Genomic DNA, 14,064 nt, shown 5'->3' with positions numbered 1-14,064 from the left:
CGGTCTGGGTCAAAGACTTTCCCAGCCTCGGGCCGAGTTCAAAAGGCGTGTAACCGGGACAAGAAGGGTGGAGGAGAAAGGAGAAGGAGGGAGGATAGCAGTTTTTCTTCATCCTTCGCTTCTGCGGACATTTCCCTGGAAGAATGGGGGCTGGGGCGCTCACCATCTGTGTAAGTACAGCACAAAAGCCTTTTACTCAGCCTGGCAGAGAGGTTTGTGTTTTTACGGATGTTTGCGGGACACTCTCATAGCTTGGTCAGACATAGCCTGCTCACTCTTTCGTGGTGGTGTGTGCGGTGGGCTTGTAAGGGTAGGAATTGTGTGCGTGTTCGTGACAGCCGAGCTGCCTTTAACATCAGTCGGGGGGCCCATAACAGTTTCTTAAAAATGACATCTGGCTGTCGCGGGACTGCAGTATATTTCCTTTCCTCTCTACAACTCCCTCCGCATATTAAACAATTATCCAGGCTACTAACAGACCCCCCCCCCCCCCCCCCCCCCCATCACTGTTAACTCGTGTCGTTCTCTGTCAGACTTCCCCCGACAGGCTACGACGCAAGATGGCATCATTTTAAACTGACGCGACAAACGCTCGAGAAATGTTCCATGTCCCAGGAGCCACAGCTGCGGAATGTGGTTACTGAAACTAAACAAAACACAGTAATTTCCCCTGAAAAGTCTCACTGAGGACCTGGCGCGTAAACCACTAGCGTGGAATCGACCATACTTCCAAGCCACTTCTAGGGACTGCCAGTGGTGCAGCTGTGGTTCCACAGCTCGGGCCTCCTTCAGAGCAGTTGCTCTCAAGGCCACCCAAGTCAGGAGACGGAGGGATTGAGAGGGGGAGGGAGGAAGAGGGAGCATGTAAGGGCTTGCTGTCCCCCTCTGTGAGTCAGCTTAGGGAGACACAGATCCAGTCTTTTGCGACGGGGTGAATGAGAAGAGGCGCTCGCGTTCCGCTCGGGACACGCGTTCTCGTTAGCCTTCGATAGAAACACGCTGCTCCCAAATGGTCCCGTAGTTCAGTGGGGGTGTGTGTGTGTGTGTGGACCTCTTTAGGGCTCCACAGGTTGTTGTTTTTTGCGATCGAGGCCGTTTCGGTTGTTTGCGGGAAGCAACTCTCTCAGGATGTGAAGAGGTGTATGTAGCTGTAAGACAATGTCACGCTGGTGTGGTGGGGAGGGGGAGGAGGAGGGGGGAGGGGGAGGAGGAGGAGGAGGAGGGAAAGAAGGGGTGAATAGGGCTAATCACTGTGGAACGGAGGGCTATTGGCCATTAGCTACTGACATGCAATTCCTTTCATCTGCATGAACTAGATGATAGGTTGTAGTAGTGGACAAGAGTCATTAGAGGTGTGTGTGTGTGTGTGTGAGAGTGAGAAAGACAGGTCAAACAGAGTTGCGTGTGATTTGTAAGCTGGGTGAGTAGTCCGCTTATCCCTTTTTGTAGTCTACAGACCACGTGATTGACCAGTGGGAGGCTGTTTGTGTACGTGTGTGTGTTTGTGAGTGAACCATATATCACACACAAAAACCTCATCAAACTGGTCAAATGAGAAAAAACGCCTGTTTTTCCAGTCCCCGTTTTAGGAATGCTAGTATTATTTTTGGGGTTAGTTCTAGATTTAAAGACACATTTGGGGTTAGGGTTATTATATAGGGTAGTGGTTAAGCTTATTATTAGGTTAAGGTTAGTGTTGGGTTAAGGTTAGTGTTGGGTTAAGGTTAGTGTTGGGTTAAGGTTAGGTTATTGATGTTAAGGTTAGAGTAAGGGTTAGGTTTAGGATTAGGATTAATACAAATATAACTTTTTAAGGGCAATCAAGTGGTCTTCCATTTAGATAGCTTAAGTAAACGTGTGTGTGTGTGTGTGTGTGCATGAAGGTGCGTGATGTTTGTTGGTGGGTTACGGATTTAGTGGGCATCTGCTCGCCAAGGCTTGTGTCACTGACAGGCGGAGTAGCTCAGACAGGCTTAACTGCTGACCAACTGCACAGGCTATGACCACCACAAGACTGAGCTGACTACAGACGTATAGGAGAGGCTGACTACAGACGTATAGGAGAGGCTGACTACAGACATAAAGGAGAGGCTGACTACAGACGTATAGGAGAGGCTGACTACAGACGTATAGGAGAGGCTGACTACAGGCATAAAGGAGAGGCTGACTACAGACGTATAGGAGAGGCTGACTACAGACGTATAGGAGAGGCTGACTACAGACATAAAGGAGAGGCTGACTACAGACTTATAAGAGAGGCTGACTACAGACGTATAGGAGAGGCTGACTACAGACGTATAGGAGAGGTTGACTACAGACGTATAGGAGAGGCTGACTACAGACGTACAGGAGAGACTGACTACAGACGTATAGGAGAGGCTGACTACAGACGTATAGGAGAGGCTGACTACAAACGTACAGGAGAGACTGACTACAGACGTATAGGAGAGGCTGACTACAGACGTATAGGAGAGGCTGACTACAGACGTACAGGAGATGCTGACTACAGACGTACAGGAGAGGCTGACTACAGACGTATAGGAGTGGCTGACTACAGACGTATAGGAGAGGCTGACTACAGACACACAGGAGAGGCTGACTACAGGAGAAGCTGACTACAGACGTACTAGAGAGGCTGACTACAGACACAGGAGAGGCTGACTACAGACACAGGAGAGGATGACTACAGACGTACAGGAGAGGATGACTACAGACGTACAGGAGAGGATGACTACAGACGTACTGGAGAGGCTGACAATGCACTCACCGACAAAACTGTTTTGGAAATGTTTCCTTGTCTCAGCTCTCTGTGTTCATTGATGCAATTACTTTTATCAAATTATACAATTAATTATATTGTACTGTTTTGTAAACAGCTGAAATATTCATTCAATTACAGTGAAACTCTCACTGTGAGGGACAAGAACCTCCAGATTTTTGAAGTCCAATGTGTTTATGTAATCCATGGGCCCCCAGCAGGCATCCTGAGAAGGTTAGGTTGTAATCACACTGTCAAGATGAAAGTGTGACTAAATTAACGAGTCAAACTGTGAGACGTCATTATAATCATTGCCTCCTACTGCCTCGTAGTAATGAACATGTCAACAGCCTTAGTGTGTGTGTGTGGGGGGGGGGGGGGATGTCATATTGCTCCCAGCAATATGGCATCCGCTACGGTATAGATACTCATTCTTTAACATGTCCAAATACAATCTGAATGGTGTGCCTAAAACCAAATAGAAATGTTCATGCAAAATACATTTAATGCATGGAAATGCGTTTTGAAATATAAAACACATTTTTCATTTGTCCCAATATCTTTTTTCTTTGTAAGGGGAAGCTGAGATTGAGTCATCTCATTTAGTCAGTGGAAGACGAGTAGTTCAGTTGTGTCACCATTATCAGAGGGATGAATGTGTTCAGTTGTTTGTGGATGGCTGTGATTTGGCAAGACAGCACAAACAGTTATGTGCCCAGGCTAGCTTTAAACCACCCAGGTGGTGAGTTGATTAAATAAATGACACTATTGCATGTTGCCTATCGAAAGAAATCATTGCAGATCTTACAGCTGTATGTTAATGTCCTAAAATATGCATACATTTTTGATGTACAGGGAAGCTTTCAAGGACTTCCCTTTTATATCTTAAGACCTGCTGAATAAAATGAAAAGAATCCACTTTGTGATACACAATATATGACTATGATATGTTAAAATAACTAATTATATATATGTATTGTGTGTTCATGAGATCCTGTAATGTATCTTTAACACGTATTAGTAATCCAGTCGCACATAATCAGAGAGGGAGAGGAAGAATCCATGGACTGACAGGTCATGACTCCAAGCTCATGGGAGAGAACAGAGGTTTATTGCTCACCAGAGCTGGATGAGAGAAAAACAGGGAGAGAGAGACCAAGCAGGTGGTTTAAAAGTCACTGCCCTAACTGGAGAATACGGAATTGCGAAAGAAGGGGGAAAAACCAGAGATAAACTATATTTAAAAAATGCAACAAATAGCACCAGATGCAACCAATAGCACAGTGTAAAAGTCATCATGCTATCAGAACTATTTGTGATGCTAAGACAATAGCACATCTACCTTGCCGAGGTGTGGACGTGGAATGACAACAGGTGTATTGATCCCTCCAGACGCTGGTCGGTTGCCCCAACCGCTAGGACCCCCGTTGCCCCTAATGTTGCCAAATGTTTTTCCAGAGTTTCTACTGGCCAAGTTCAGATGGTTGTTTAGGAGGAACGGGTGACCAGATGGCCTTAATTGCCTGTTTGTGCTCTAGCGACTCCTAGTGACATCGTGCTCCTCAAAACTCGTATGTGGTCATCCCGCTGACTTCCTGGTAGAGCAAGAAGCTGAGCAGACTGGCGGCTTGTGCATCTGAGGACACATCCTGGTGTTCAAATCCAACGGCAATGATTAAACGCCGTAGTGAGGAATTGGAGACCCCAAGATTGGAAGAAGAGGATAGAGTGGACATTGTGGGGGAATAAACTGCCATCCAGAAGCCTCTTTTGCACTGTGTTGATTGCAAGTCATTTTGGGGACTGATTCAGGCAGGTATCAGATGCATCTGTCCTGTATTTCATATGCTGTATTTGCATGAAAATGCTTTTGCCAAGGCACATCTGTTCTCTCTCTATTCTGTGCTCCGTCTCTCTCTGCCTCTCTCAATCTCTCTCTCTCTCTCTGTCTTTCTCTCTCTCTCTATTTAGAAGTATTGTCAGGCCTCTAGGTTACCATCTCTCTCTTCTTGAATAAATATTTTCAATGCTACAAACAGTAATTTTTGTTATAATCTGTAAAATTTTACATTTAATTACGAAAACACTGGAGACAGGTAGCCTAGAGGCCCTATCTTATAGCAATACCTAAAAAAAAGAGAGCTTTATAGTTTTTTTTCAGTCTTTGAGGGATCATAACTAGGTAGCTAGTAATAAGATTGTTCTCTCTCATTCTATCCATGGTAATTTGTTTTTGTCTCAAACGGGGGGAAATAATCTCAGTAGATTGCATGATTGTACATCCATCTGATGTTCGAAGACAATTTGCAAAGGTGGATAAGAAATGTTCATGACCTGATGCTGTCAGACATTTCTAACTTTGCCAGCATGTTCCTTAGAACTCTCCTGTTAGTTGCATGCAGTTTTACAATGTTGTGTCATTTATTTTGGGATTTATGATCATTTCAAACTATAAGTTGTAGGTAGCACAGAGGCCCTATCAGATGGACCAAAATACAGATAATTTTATTATAACACTTCATTTTGTGGGAATTGATTAACTTATTATAGGAAATGAATAGAAAAATCCATATTAATTACAAACAACTGTAGATATTTGTTATATTATGAAAAATATAGTGAAAATAACCAAATTTAGGAAAATAGGGCATCTTGGAGACCATAACCCTAACGCTATGTCTAAACTGTGTTTTCTCTAAATTAGATTGGAAGTTTGGTGTAGAATTTGTTATTATACAACATAAAGTGTGAATGAAAGTTACCTTTTTTATTTTTTTGTCCGATAATCATCCATTTACATCCCAATAGGGCCACTTTGAGACCTCTCTAAATTCTAACCCTAACTCTATTTCACAAAATGATCTAAAACAATATCTTAACTCTATTTTTCCAGCTGTATATTGATAGATGATTTAGAACATGCTATGACATAGCATGAGAAGTATAAATGTAAACAACATCATTTTAATGTTCTCAGATAATCATACCTTTACAATCCAATAGGGCCTCTAAGAGACCTCTCTTAAACCACACCATAAATGTCCCTAAATGCACAAAGCAGACAATGCAGCAAAAACAACAATAGGTAACATTTCCCACCTGGTAACCTATTTACTAGACACTTGTATCTACAAGATATTACAGTATGAGTCAATATTACTATTGATCCTGCAAATTACCCTTGAAATTGTTCAATTCATTCATATTGAACAACCCCTGACCTCTGAAATTGTCACCTACACAGTTGTATCTATAGGTTGTAACAGGGTGAGACAAGTTTACAGTGGAATTGTTCAGTTATTGATCCTGCAATTTACCCTTTTAAATGCACAATTTATCTTTACCGAACGAACTCTGACCTCTTTGAAAAATATGAAAGCTTAACAATTGAGACTGGTGCTTTGGATATGTTAACTGGGGGCTAAGTCTGAAGGAGTAGCTGAAGTAGCATGCCTGTATTTTTATCTAAGGAAAAGATATGGCCAAAAATCTATAAAATTGTCAAAATCACCATGTACTTTGACTGTTTGTGACTTCACCAAATATGCAACCATACCAAAATAGCAATAGGTAACATTTTGGGAGGATTAAATCTAGCAACTTCATACTGTTATCTGTAGGTTGTAACCAGATCAGACAATTGCTGTGGAATTCTTTAGTTATAGATCCTGAAAAGTAACCCGCAAAGCATTCAATTCATCCTTTTGGAATGACTCCTTCATAAAAGATTTTGGCCATATCTTGGGTTTGGATAAAGATACAGGCAAGCCACTTCAGCAACTCCTTCAAGACTAGTTTCCAGGGGACAAATTCTAAGCTATAGTCTCAACTCCCAAGCTTTCATATTTTACACAGAGGTCAGGGGTCGTTTCATAAGGATGAATTGAATGCTTTGCGGGTTACTTTTCAGGATCTATAACTAAAGAATTCCACAGTAGAATTGTCTGATCTGGTTCCAACCTATAAATATTAGTGTGATGTTGCTGGATTTAATACTCCCTTATAACGAATTTGTAGATTTGTTACATTATCTTGGGTATTGAACAGGTTAAAGGTAAGCTACTTTTGCCATTACTTCCAAATGTTGCCAATTGTTGTTTTTGCAGCATTGCCTGTTTTTTCTAGTCAGGGTTATTTATGGTAATGGCCCTATTGGAATAATAAGTCATGGTTCTAACAGCAAAGAAGGTATGTTTTAAAAATATCTATTAACATCAATTTAGTTTTGTGAATTAGGGTTAGGTTAATAGAGTCAATTAGTTTTTGTTTTATTGTATTACAGATTTCTAGTTTTGTAGTTTCCAGGGCATCATTACAAATAGACAGGAGAGATATGTTATCTTACAAGGAATAATGTTTGGTCATATGTGTATTTTTCATATAAAGCTGTAATGGCCCATTGACATTAATGTCCAGAGTGCAAAGAGGCCCTATAAATATTGAAGTAGCCAAGATGCCCTGTTTCAGGTAGCCAAGATGCCCTGTTGGTAGCCAAGATGCCCTGTTTCAGGTAGCCAAGATGCCGTTACAGATATCTCTCTCACTCTCACGCTCTCTCTCTCTCTCCCCGCTCTGTCTCTCCCCCCCCCCCCCTCTCTCTCTCTCTCTCTCTCCCCCCTCTGTCTCTCTCTCTCTCCTCTGTCTCTTTTGAAGTGGTGCCCCCTAGTGTGACTGGGGCGTCACATGGTCAGTGTGAAACGGACCAGTGTGTGAACCAAAGCCCTTTGATCCAGAGAGGTTACAGTTTTGTTGTTGTGTAGAGGAGATTTTGGGTGTTTTGTGTATTTGCAATGTGATGTGTGCTTTTGGCAGAATGTAATTCACTCTAACACATCTACTGCTCTAAATATAATTCTTAGTGCATCTTCTGTATATATTCATCCTCTGAATATAGGCTAATACTGTTCTATGTATGTTATAATTTTATTTGCATTGCCATATAGATTTGTTCCAATATTTCTTGATTTTGATGTGTGATTATTTGAGGTGGAGGGTTTTTGGGGTGGGGGGGGGGGGTGTAGTTGGACCAGCTTCACTAGATGAGGAGGGTACAGTATGTTATATGACGACAATAAATATGTAAACATGTCTATAATATCTACAGTTACAGTGTAATGATTGTGATTCATATTATTTGTTCACCCAGAAATTATTTTATTTTAGGGGGCATTCAAATCACATCCTAAAATGTAGACTAAATATTTGTTCTTTAGATTACTCTCATAAATTTAACAAACACCTAAATATGTAAAACTAGGTCAACCCAAGTGAGGGATTTAGCGCAGTTGTTTGTAGTGACATGCCGTGCATCAGAATAGTACCTGAGAAGTTCATGGAAGCGTCAAGGAAGATCAAGTCAAAGCTGACTGTGGAAATGAAGAAATGCGTTGCTTTCCATTGCGGTTTTGCCACAGTTCATTTTAGAGTGTCCCATACATCTTGTCTTGTGAGTATCATGTAGGGAAACAGAAAGAAAGATACTGTGTGCCGTCAGATTTTAAGCAGGTGGCGAGTTCACTGAGTAAAGGTTTAGATATGGTGAACAGCTGATACACACTCACACGCAGGCACTCTTCCATGTTAAAACACACTGTATAAATAAGGCCTTATCTCATGTACAGCAGTGGGTGGACGTATGTGTGTTAGCTCTAGTACAAGACGTTTGCATCAGCTTGAAGAATCCCAGCTTGAAGTTCAGTGTGTGTGTGCGTGTGTGTGTGTGTGTGTGCGTGTGTGTGTGTGTGTGTCTGCGCGCGCGCGCGCACCAGCTATCGTCTCACTCACCGCGCCTGTCTCAGACCTCACCCCTCCCCTCAGGTGTGCATAGTAACCGGAACCTTGTCGTAGCAACCGGTAAGAGCCCGAACCCGCCCCTTTTCCTCTTCCAACACAAGCTCCTCGCACCTGCTGGTGAGGCTGCGTCGGTGTGTGTATCAGTATGGCTCTGGCCGAGGGGTTTCTCCATCGCTCCGTACGCTGAAAGACTCTCCGCGCTCGCTCAGGAGGTTATCCGGCCATGTCAGCGGTGCTGGTGGTGAATGACGCTGACTGCTGCTCTCTGTTTTGCTCCTACCTCCAGCACAGCAAGGCAGCGGTGCAGATCAGGGAGGACATGAAGAGGATGGTCCAGCTGCCGACGCTGCGGGGGATCCCCGGCGGAGCCCGGGGAGCGCGGGCCGAGGGGGGCGGTGTGTTCGGCGTGCCCTTGCTGGAGCTCAGGGAGCAGGGCTTGGTGAAGGACGGCGTGCCCCTGGTGGTGCGGAGCATGGTGCGGTTCCTCCGAGACCACGGTGAGATGAACCGACGGCCGTGAGGTCAAGGGGAGTTCAGAGAGCATGAGGAGGAGGGGATGATTTTTTTTGGTTAATTCACGTCAACTGAAGAGTCATTTTGGGATGGACATTTGGCATTCATTTTACTTCTGGGGATATTTTTATAGTGATGGTAGCGTGTTGTACCAGTAGGCTAATTATTCTTATTAAGTTTTTATTTTTTAAACGTCAAATCCATGATCAGTGAGTGGAGCCATTGCTCTGATAGTTGCTGCTATTTCTTTCTCTATTGCAGTCAATAAGTCATCCGATGTCAAGACAACAGTGACAGTTTTAGCTCTCAGTCCAAAGTCGCTTCACAAACCAACAGGCATGAACATACAGTAGGCTAGTTCAGCTTTGTGTGTTTTTCCACTTGAGAACAGAAAAACAAAAAAACAAAAGATTTAATCCAGAGAATGGATTGAGAAAGAGTGTATTAAAATGTTGGCCTTACCCAGTCCATTCGTATGTTATAAAGTCTTGCAATGGAGGCCGGAAGTAGCTCTGTGCTCTAATGGTCAGCGGTTCTCAAAGCTCACCTGGGGACCCCCCCGGCCCCCCCCACCTAAAGGCAGCACACCTGAATCAGCTTGTCTAGTAATAATCAAGCCATTGATGCTACTTTATTCAAATGAGGCGGGGTTCACTGAGAGACATCTGGGGCTCTCCAGGAGAGGTTTGGGAACAACCGTTCTAGGTCAGCGCCTCGCATTACTGCTTTGTGCACTTGGTCCTGGTTGCCGCCTTGTTGCAGGGGTCCAGTATAGGCCGGCGCAAGTTTGGGTAGTTGGGAAGACATGGTGGCTTTGTCTTGTCACGCTCTAGTGACAAGTGGTAGGTCAGGGTCCTTTGAGATCAGTTGAGGTTGTTGGCCAGGCCATGTGTTCTCCTCCAGTGCATATGGAAAAACTTTCTGGCAGAGCAAGTAAGAAGATATGATGCCCGAACGGCTTGCCACGAAGGGCAATGGGACATCACCGTACACACTCTTCTAACCCTGCTGTGGAGATGTTGCAACAACACCAGGCCATAATTGGAAACAAGGAAATTTAGATAACACAAATTGCTATTGAAATGGGGAAAAATGGGTTTAAATTAAATAATAATAAAATACAAAAAAAGTATATTGTTGTGGTCCAGTTACTTCCCCTATTTGGCCACTAGAGGTCAGTGTGATGCTATGATATGGCAGTTAGAGCTCCACTTCATCGCCACGTGGCTCCCTCAAGTTCATCACTTTGCACGTTCATTGTAGGTGTGGCTTATCAGTCAGCCTATTGAAGTGTTGTTAAGCAACCATGTGCAGCCAAGTGGACAAAGAGGTGTGTTTTTTTTCCTTCCGTTTTTTGTAAGCGGTTGCTCGTGTTTTTTTTTTCTCCGACGCGGTAATGTTGTCATTGCAGCTCGCTAGTCTAGGCGACGCCCAGAGGAATGCAATGTTTTGGTTCGTTAACATAGATACACATGCAACGCAGAACAAACATGCCTCTTATGTAAAATAAGTAACCTCGTTATGGCATTTCTGTATGAATTCTTCGAGGACGCTGGTTATAGCGATTTGCCCTGTAGACTGCAGTTTACAGCCACAGTTTCAAGTGTTTTATGCAGGTAATGGCGCCTTAATAGGATGTCCTAGTGATTAAAGCAGGACACACGTTCCCATAACATTGTTGAAATGTAACTTATAAACCTGGCACTGAATCTGTGGAGACTGACTTTCCCTTTTCTCTCTTCCCCAATCGTCCCCTAATTTCTCTCTTTGCCTTTCTCCCTCAATGTTGGTCCCTTTATCCTCCATGTCACACCATCCACCTGGAACCCCAGCCCTGCACCAGGAGGGTCTGTTTAGGGTGAACGGTAACGTCCGGGCCGTGGAGGTGCTTAAACAGCGCCTGGAGAGCGGCGAGGACGTAAATTTCATGGATGAGGCAGACGTGTGTACGGTGGCCAGCTTGCTCAAACAGTACGTCAGGGACCTGCCAGAAGGCCTCGTTGACTCTACTGTGCAGAATGCCTTGATACAACAGCACCAGCGTAAGCAACATTACTGTTTCAAATGAGTGTGTGTGACAGGGTTTCCATGACATGATAGGTGCAACTATGATAATTTAATTTGATCCTACTCTATTATTTCGGAACGGCTCGGTTCCCCGGATGGGCAGGGAATGCTTATTTTCGACCATTCCATTGGCGCTAAGGAGAAATCTCCACCCGTCGGTGGAACCGGGTAATGCAAAACGAGATTGTGCTGTGTTCTCCATTTCGATGTAGGTCAAGGTTGTGGCTGTTGATTCGCTCAGAACAACAACTGGTCTTTAGATTGTTGCACGGGTCACTGGCTAGGTTGGACACTGTGCTGGAGTACATGTCTCTCTGCAGAATTAACTGGGGCATGGGTGTGGATGGGACACATGCACACACAACATCCACACTCTGGTCATATATCGTCACAGACTGTATAATAGCCTAATTCTGGTCATGACCGTCACAGGCTGTAGACTGGAATGACTCTGGTCATTACCGTCATAGACTGTATACTGGCCTGGCTCTGGTCATTACCGTCATAGACTGTATATTGGCCTGACTCTAGTCTTTACCAGGCCCGGCCCCATGGGGGGAGCAAAAGGATGCGTTGCCCCTCCAGATAGAATTTGTGCCCCCCCAGTTTTGTTTCCCCATAAACACTGCAAATTGTATATAAAACAAATGCCCCCTAAGTAATTTCATCCTGGAGCCGGGCCTGGTCATTACCATCATAGACTGTGTACTGGCCTGACTCTGGTCATTACCGTCATAGACTGTGTACTGGCCTGACTCTGGTCATGACCATCACAGGCTGTATTTTGGCCTTATTCTGGTCAAGAACACCGCTCTACTTTTTGCCCGTAGCCCTCACGCAAAACAAAAACTTGTGTGCCTATTCTCAGCGGGTGGTGTGGTTGTCCCAGCAAAGCATCTTGAAACGAACGCACCGCTAGTCACGCTGCTAAACGACTAATGCAAAACGTGAACATGTAAAACTGTTCAAGCCTTCAGTGTGACCAGACCAGGACCGGAGAACAGTGACTTAGTTATTTCTGGATGATGAGATGGGAAAGGAATCTCTCCCCAGTGTAGTGCATTTATTTTGGCCAGGGACTGTCGCGCTTTGGTCAATGTAGGAAATGGCGTTCCATTTGGGATGCAGCCATTTCGCTTCCAAGTGCTTCTGAGTTGTCAGAGATGAGTGTATATTATACAGTTGTTGGATGAATTGGCTTATTTGTCGGGCTCGAAGCCAGCGGATCCATTAGGAGACCGCAGTGGACAAGTCATTTAAGGAGCAGAATATGGCTTGGTGAGAATAAACCGACGGTTCAAGGCCCCGTGCCAAGGTGGAGCACAGAATTAAACCGGAGGAGGGGAACAGATAGACGGACGATCAGGCAGCAGAAGGGTTGGATGGAAAAAAATAGACGGGTCGAGGTATTGCTAATAGGATGCCCCTTAAGCCACTGGCCAGTGGATGCCAAGCCCCCCCACCCACCCCCAGAGGTGTAGGGTGACCTGAATGTTCCCACTCTCTGGGTGTGGCACGTGTTTCGGTGGGATGACCACAGATGGCGAATCACGGTTGCCAGGAAACCTATCTAAAAACCTGGTGTGTTGGCTGACATTCTGTCCCCCTGGCAGCTAGTGTTACACGTTGGCTTTTTTCAATGGTGAACCTAAGCGCATGGGCCCGGTTCACCACGCGAGGCACTTTAGTGCTGAGTGACTGGCATGGCAACGATAAAGCAGATGAAATGTATCCGAATTGCAGTTTGAAAAAATTAATAAAAGTGGTATATTTTTGGTGATGTCATTTCCTGTCTTTTATATGGAAATTATTTTTAATTGTTTATCAGGTTACTGGTTAGCAGAGTGAAGTTCATCCCCGTGTTGTGTAATGCACAGGTTGACCGCAGATAACTTTCCAAGTAGTTTCTTCACCTGAGAGAATGTTGTACGTACGACTTTCCCAGCAGACCTTGCGCCCAGCGGCCGTGATCAGAAGTCCTTCAGAGGGATTGGCCCCTAGGTTGGGAACCCCTGGCTACGTTATTGCAAAGATAAGCACGATACAAATAGACAGTCTATTTAGGCAGCGTATCCAGAGTCGGACAGACAGCCGAGCATTGCGTCGTCATTGCCAACATGGAATGAGGTGGCAGACAACTGGGTAATGCAACATGAACTTAAACACAGGTGGCTACAGAGTGGCTGCCTGAAGGAAGTGGTGAATTTCCATCGTGCTCAGTGTCAATCGAATCATGTAATAACCTACCTGTATCTGCCAGTTCCTCAACACAGCCCAACGATATGGCAGCTTAACTGTAAGTGTTGAAAACCGCATACAGTACAGTAGTCCTGGTGAAATTGCAAGTAAGCACAAGCAAAAAATTAAGTTAGGAATGTATGGACAAAGAACACAGTGAACAAAGATACAATCACAACGAGCTGAGAGAAAAGATCCAAGAAATGTATATTTCCAGTATTTCTCTAAAGGTCACAGATGTATCAAGGGGTAAGTGTGTTCTCGGCAGTTTTGGCAGAGGGAGGGATACATCTTCATCTGATCCACTTCACCTCCCCTCTTACACACACAAACACACACAGGTCCGCCTCAAACAGGTTCTGCAGATATGTCCCCAAGTCCACCTCTGACCTATTTATGAATCCCAAGTACACACATCAACTAGTTTTCCCTGTCCTGCCTTTAATGCTCAGGTATTACCACCACGGTGGTCCTAGATTACATATTTAGAGCAGGTGTGTACGTCACTCTCTTTTAAATGTCCATTTGCATTTAACTGAACCACAGCTGTCGATCTAAAGTTAGGATTTTATCTGTGTTAGTAGGCTTTTTTGCAACTTGCCATCTTTGCCCTCAGCTGATTCTGTGCCGCCACAACTAAAGCCTACGTCCGTGCTTGTTATTTAGGTCAAAAGAGACTAACTGCGGACTAATCT

The 14,064-nt window shown here is 44.4% G+C and overlaps 1 protein-coding gene across 6 annotated transcripts in view; it reads left to right on the top strand.

Moving 5' to 3' along the window:
- The first annotated feature begins 65 nt into the window (after positions 1-65).
- The window catches only part of fam13a (family with sequence similarity 13 member A), a 63,536-nt gene continuing 49,537 nt past the window's right edge, over positions 66-14,064 (top strand). For all 6 annotated transcript variants that reach the window (XM_010888342.5, XM_010888341.5, XM_010888345.5 and 3 more), the window contains exons 1-3: positions 66-170; positions 8,838-9,048; positions 10,897-11,106. In XM_010888342.5, the coding sequence (XP_010886644.2) occupies positions 144-170; positions 8,838-9,048; positions 10,897-11,106 (448 nt within the window). In that variant the 5' untranslated portion in view covers positions 66-143. The remainder of the gene's footprint in view (positions 171-8,837; positions 9,049-10,896; positions 11,107-14,064) is intronic.

The sequence above is a fragment of the Esox lucius genome, chromosome 25 (assembly GCF_011004845.1).
Source record: "Esox lucius isolate fEsoLuc1 chromosome 25, fEsoLuc1.pri, whole genome shotgun sequence".
Classification (NCBI taxonomy): Eukaryota; Metazoa; Chordata; class Actinopteri; order Esociformes; family Esocidae; genus Esox; species Esox lucius.
Note: the sequence above shows the minus strand (reverse complement) of the source record. Positions and strands in the feature narration are given on the sequence as shown.